Source organism: Arachis duranensis, chromosome 5 (genome assembly GCF_000817695.3).
Source record: "Arachis duranensis cultivar V14167 chromosome 5, aradu.V14167.gnm2.J7QH, whole genome shotgun sequence".
Taxonomy (NCBI): domain Eukaryota; kingdom Viridiplantae; phylum Streptophyta; class Magnoliopsida; order Fabales; family Fabaceae; genus Arachis; species Arachis duranensis.
The window spans coordinates 29945895-29951744 of record NC_029776.3 but is presented as its reverse complement, the minus strand read 5'-3'; the positions used below and the strand labels follow the sequence as shown (position 1 = coordinate 29951744).

The window sequence follows — 5850 nt, the reverse complement described above, 5'->3', positions numbered from 1 at the left end:
CAAAGTCTTGATCTAATGAAATATAACGACAATAGAATTCAAATACGACAATTAAAGAAGTTTAATAGCTCAACAGTCAACACAACTGAAAATAAAAATAAATTGTCATTAAACTGATAGCAAAGTTATGGTATCTTCTCCAACAAAATAGCTAAAACTTCATAATGCAAACCAACCTGAAATAAAAAAAACAGTTACATAATAAGAACAACAACAATAATAATAATTATAATAATAAAAACTTAACAAGATGTACTTTAATCAGACTCAACACCAAAATCTTCTTCATTGGGATCACGAGTGGGTGCAACTTCTACAAAATATATAAAACAAGAAACAATCATAACAAATAATATATATTAACAAAAACTAGATTAAAATAAAGAAAATTATAAGTAAAAACTTAACCATACCTAATTCTAAATTCTCCAATTCCTCGATGAGTTCCTCAAGGACAAGTTTTGGAGAGTTTCGAAGCCAATTTTGGGTACAAATTAACGCTTCAACTGTCATCGAAGTTAGAGAACTCCTATAATTATTCAACACCCTTCCTTCAGTACTAAATGCCGATTCTGAAGCAACTGTGGAAACTGGCATGGCTAAGACGTCTCTTGCAATCCCCCCAAGAATTTGAAATTTAGTGAAATTCACTTTCCACCAATTTAGAATGTCAAATTGCACACCACTCTTCTCTAATGCCTCCATAAGATATAACTCCACCTCATTCTTGTTAACACTCTCATTGAATTGCATTTCCTTCTCAAATTCCATAGCGAAAGAAGTTTCATGTGCCTCAAGCTCTTGTGTGCTAATTTCAGGAGGATCTTGCCGAGTAGACCTTTGATAGTTACCACCAAACAGCCTGTAGCTATCAAACACCTTGAAAAGCATCTCCTTCACCTTTGAAGTTAAAAATTCAGCATCTTCTTTTTCATACAACTTTTCAAAACTCCACTTAATTAATTGAAGCTTATACCTAGGATCAAGAACAACTGCAATGAAAATCATCATGTTTGTGTTGTTAATATTTCTCCAATACTTATCATACTTGGACTTCATTTTCTCAACCATGCTTGAAAGTACCGTATCTAAGCTTCCCATCCAATGCTTAAGTGTAGACAATATTTTACAAAAGTCATTAAAGTGTTGAGAAGATGTCACAAACGTTGAACCAAAAACTTTGTTAGTAACCTCATAAAATATTTTTAAAAACTTGACAAAATGCCTTGCATTCTCCCAATCCTCAGACCTAGGAATCTTACCAGCCATCATAGCAAACTCATAATCTCTCTCCCCCAAACGTTTAAATGCCTTTTGAAATTTCAAAGCAATTTCAAGCATTAAAAAGGTAGAGTTCCACCTGGTAGGAACATCTAAATGGACAGTGCCTTTTTCCAGAATTTTAGCTTCCTTAATCATAGTTTTAAACCTCTTAGTACGACCAGGTGATGCACGCACATGCCGAACCGCATTTCTAATCTTTAAAATTGACTCATGCATTTCTCTCAACCCATCATTCACAACAAGGTTTAAAATATGAGCACAACATCTAACATGTAAAAACTCTCCCCTTAATGGATGTGAGTTCCAATCCTCCATTCTATTTTTCAAGTAAGAAAGTGCAACATCATTTGAACTAGCATTATCAACAGTGATAGAAAAAACCCGGGATATCCCCGAGCTCAACAAACAGACTCAATCTTCCTACCAATTGTTTCTCCCTTGTGATTCTTGATAGCACAAAAATTTAAGATTCTTTTTTGCAACTTCCAATTAGCATCAATGTAATGAGCAGTAAGGCAAAGATAGTTTAAGTTTTGCACAGATGACCAACAATTAGTTGTCAAACAAACATTTTGATTTGGTTGAGAGAAAATAGACTTCAACTTAATTTTTTCATTCAAATAAAGCTTCCAACAATCCCTAGCAACTGTGAGCCTTCCAGGAATTGGAAACTTGGGTTGCAAACAACTCGTATAATAACGAAAATCCTCCCCCTCAACATGCGAAAAAGATAATTCATCCACAATAATCATTCTAGCAAGCGCTTGTCTACAACGATCAACATCAAATGGCACGGCAGAAAGTAAACTACCTATCCCTTTCCTATCATCTTTTACCACATCTTGAAAACAAAGAATCTTTTGGGTAGGATCTAATGCCTCCTTCGGAAATTTTTTGCATTGCGACAACAAGTGATTTTTCATGTTACTAGTGCCATTTTTATGTGTATCACATGCATAACTAGCCCCACACCAATTACATTTAGCTCTAGGATACTGTAGATTACTAGTTTCATCTTTAGTAAAGTGATCTCATGTCCGAGACCTAGGTCTAGAAGGTTTTCTCTTACCTTCGTCGGTCTCAGTTTCAGCAGAGTCATCAACGGGAGCTTCTTCAACAGCCCGCCTTTTCCCTTGACCTCTACTAGCAAGCTTCCTTGTGTTTCGATGAGGAGCTGGCACAGGAGGCAAAGCAGTCGGAGATCTGATGCTTGTTGATTCATTCGGAATAGGAACTGGAGGCAATCCAGTGTCGCCCATATTCTCACTTGAACTGATGTCAAACTACATAAACAAGCAATAACCATTAACCAGCAATAAACAAAACAGAACAAAACTTGATAATCTGAACAAGCAATGAACAAAACCAGTAATAAACAAGCAATAACCAGCAATAAACAAGCAATAATAAAAAAATTAATATTTAAAAAATAATTCATTCTCTGACTGTTGAAGTTGTTTAGAGTGTAGCAGCATATGATGTTGTAAATATGAATTCAATGCAATGCAATACATTGCATTTTGACCAACGGTTTCACTCAAAGTAGGGCCCCATAGAGAATGGATCATGATGATACATGAAACAGACAAGAGTAAAGAGTTATGTAACAAGAACTCAATAGTACCTTCCAATTCATCTTATATGGGATAGTGAGGCATGTGTGTTTGCTTTGGGTGAGAGAGGGACCACACTTTTCTTTGTCCTTTTGGTGCTTTGGAATTAACATGAACTACAACAATCTGAAACTAGTTGCACTATGCACGTTTTAAGTTTTTATGAGGGAAAGAAACAGCTACAGTTTTATGCACAAACTCTGCTAAATGCCCTCTCATCATTTTTTTACAATCAACAAAATAATAGTGACATCTTTCTAGATATCCAATTCAATCAAAGGTAAAAATCAAGAATATAATTTAGGTGTTAGGAAACAAACGTGTTAAAATTCCATCATAATATTACTAATTAATTTGATTGAAATATGTTTTACACCACATCAGTAGAACTTGATCAAGTATCTCATAACTTATTTACTAACAATAAATTCTTAATGAAATTTAGATTTAGAACGAATTAATTCTTGACATGAGGTTATTTTTTTCTTAGCTTTTAATATGCTGCTTGTTGCCTTAGTTTTGAGAATTCCTGTTGCTTCAATTTTCTTAATTAATTCTTATCATGTATTCATATCTGAACAAGCAATGAACAAAACCATCAATAAACAAGCAATCACCAGCAATAAACAAGCAATGAACCAGCAATAAACAAAACAGAACAAAACTTGATAATCTGAACAAGCAATGAACAAAACCAGCAATAAACAAGCAATAACCAGCAAGACCAAAATTACCAACAATAGACTGAATACATGGTAAACACTAAACAGCAATACCAACAATAACCCTAACCTGAATAAACTGAACAATAACCTCAAGCAGCAATACCAACAAGGCAACAATGGATCAGTAAAGTTTACCTGAATAGATGGCTCGGGCTCCATATGCACTTGAATCGGTGACTGGGTGGGAGACTTTCTGGGTGGAGGAGGCGAGGTCGGAGACTCAGAGGTGGTGAGGTGACCCTACAGAACCCAGAAACGCTGCTGGGTGGAGGCTTTCTGGGTGGAAGCGGTGAGGTCGGAGGTGGTGAGGTGACCCTACAAAACCCAGAAATACTGCTGGGTGGAGGCTTTCTGGGTGGAGGCGGCGAGGTCGGAGGTGGTGAGTAGGGGTCCTGTGTTGATCGTCGCCCGTGACTGTGCTACCCTATGGCTTTTGGGTCAGTGGGTGACTGGGTCTTCGTCTTCATCTTCGCGGTGGGTGGGTGGCTTAGGCTTGCTTCGACTTCGAGTTTCAAGGAGTGAAGGAGGTGAGATTTGGAGGAAGAGGAAGGCTTCGAGTATCAAGGAGGTGGGTGGCTCAGGCTGGCTCTGTGGGGGGTCTGGCCGTCTGGGTGAGTGGGCGAGATGTGGTGGCTCCGATCTGGGATTTGGGCGGGGTTAGCTTTCCATGGTGGGAGGGACTCGCGCAGCACGGTAGCAGTAAGGTAAGGTAAGGTAAGTAGGTAGGGTAACGCGTTTGGGGGGGTGGGGTAGTTTTAATTTTTAGGGTTTTGGGAAGAACCAGTTCGGTTCGGTTCGGTTAGGGTTTTAGTGGCAAGAACCGAAAACCGAACCGAACCGCAGAAAAATAGCAAAACATCACTTTTTCAGTTTTTTTCGGTTTTTGGTTTTTTCGGTTCGGTCCATCGGTTTAGTTCGGTCCGGATCGGTTTTGAACACCCCTAGAGCCAGGGTTAGTCCTGATAACTTCATTGGCATAGTCCCTAAGAAGTGCATACTAAGCTATTTCTGACCCTTTAATTATTTCTTTTGCCTTCACCATAGTCCTATATATCTTCCTCTCATTGACTATTACATCGTACTCCTTGAAAAAGTATTGAGCCTGCCTTTGACTCATGTCTGGATGATCACGGATCTTATCCTCAAACTCCTCAACAACCCACTTTGCATCTGTAGACTTATTCTTATTAACTCTACTGCATGTATGTTCATTGACAAATGTCTTCACTTGAAAGCTTAATGGATACGACCTTTTCGCACAGTATATCTGCCATGGACAATCCTCATCATAACATATGGCCTTACATCTGGTTGAATCCACTCTTGGAAAGAATATGCTTCGGCTTATGTTGATGTTGAATTTCCTGACTGCTTTCTTGAAATGTTCTAGATTTTCAAACTTAATGCCTAGCTCCAATCGTACTTCTCTAACTGGTGCATCTGCATTCGCTTGGGAAAATGGTGCCTGCTGACTCTCTTCATCATCACTTGCAATAGAATCCAGCTCTTCCGACTCATAACAGTGCATGCCTGCACATGCCTCCGACATATCTTCACCCTCCACAGGTATAAAAATTGAAGGATGCTTATTGAGATCCTGGTTAGGTATAAAGATTTGGCCTGATGGAGGAGGCTTCACTGTTGACTGTCTCTTCCTCTTCTTTTGACTCCCACCACCAACTTCTGGATTTACTTCTGTTTCGGGTTGTCAACTGCTGGGTTTACCCCTTTCACAGGGTGTCTCCTCCTCATTTTGGATGCTATGCTCCTGACAATTCGGTTCATTGCAAGGCTGTGGGATGTATTGTGTAAAAACCTCAACAGATTCTGCATTGCCTTTATCAAGCGTAGGAGCAACTGACTCTGCAGAAACTAGATTTTGGTGTCCAGTTTCTTCACTTGCCCGAGGTACATCTGATGGTTGAGGGTGTGGAGGAGTCTTCTCCAAAGGTTGTGACGATATAGAGGGGGGTTGACATGTAGGTAACTTGGGTTGGGTGGGTGTATTTGGGGGCTGAATGGTACTTTGTGGCTCTTGGAAGGTTACTTTTGGTAATTGTGTGAGTACATTTGGGGGATCACTGGTTATTTCTGGTTCTTGTGTGTTTTCTATGGTAGGTTGGAGATCTTTGTCCAGCACATCATCTTGAGTTTGGGCATCTGGTCCAAGCATGCTAGGGTCCTTATCGTGCAAATTACCTCCTTCTATTTCACTCAACTTCAACAGT

The 5850-nt window shown here is 39.1% G+C and overlaps 1 protein-coding gene across 1 annotated transcript; it reads right to left on the bottom strand.

Moving 5' to 3' along the window:
- Positions 1 to 257: 257 nt before the first annotated feature.
- On the bottom strand, positions 258 to 1500 carry LOC110281505 (zinc finger BED domain-containing protein RICESLEEPER 2-like). The gene is made up of 2 exons (XM_052261687.1): positions 414 to 1500; positions 258 to 313 (listed from the first exon to the last, which is right to left on the bottom strand). Exons 1-2 carry the CDS (start codon positions 1498 to 1500, stop codon positions 258 to 260), a joined length of 1143 nt encoding a protein of 380 aa, XP_052117647.1.
- Positions 1501 to 5850: the final 4350 nt, after the last annotated feature.

What these genes read in the sequence shown, in the direction of transcription:
- LOC110281505 (XM_052261687.1), bottom strand. Translation starts at nt 1,500, where the DNA reads ATGCATGAGTCAATTTTAAAGATTAGAAATGCGGTTCGGCATGTGCGT. An exon ending in ATTGGAGAATTTAGAATTAG is followed by an intron (nt 314 to 413) that starts GTATGGTTAAGT and finishes TATATTTTGTAG; the next exon opens with AAGTTGCACCCACTCGTGAT.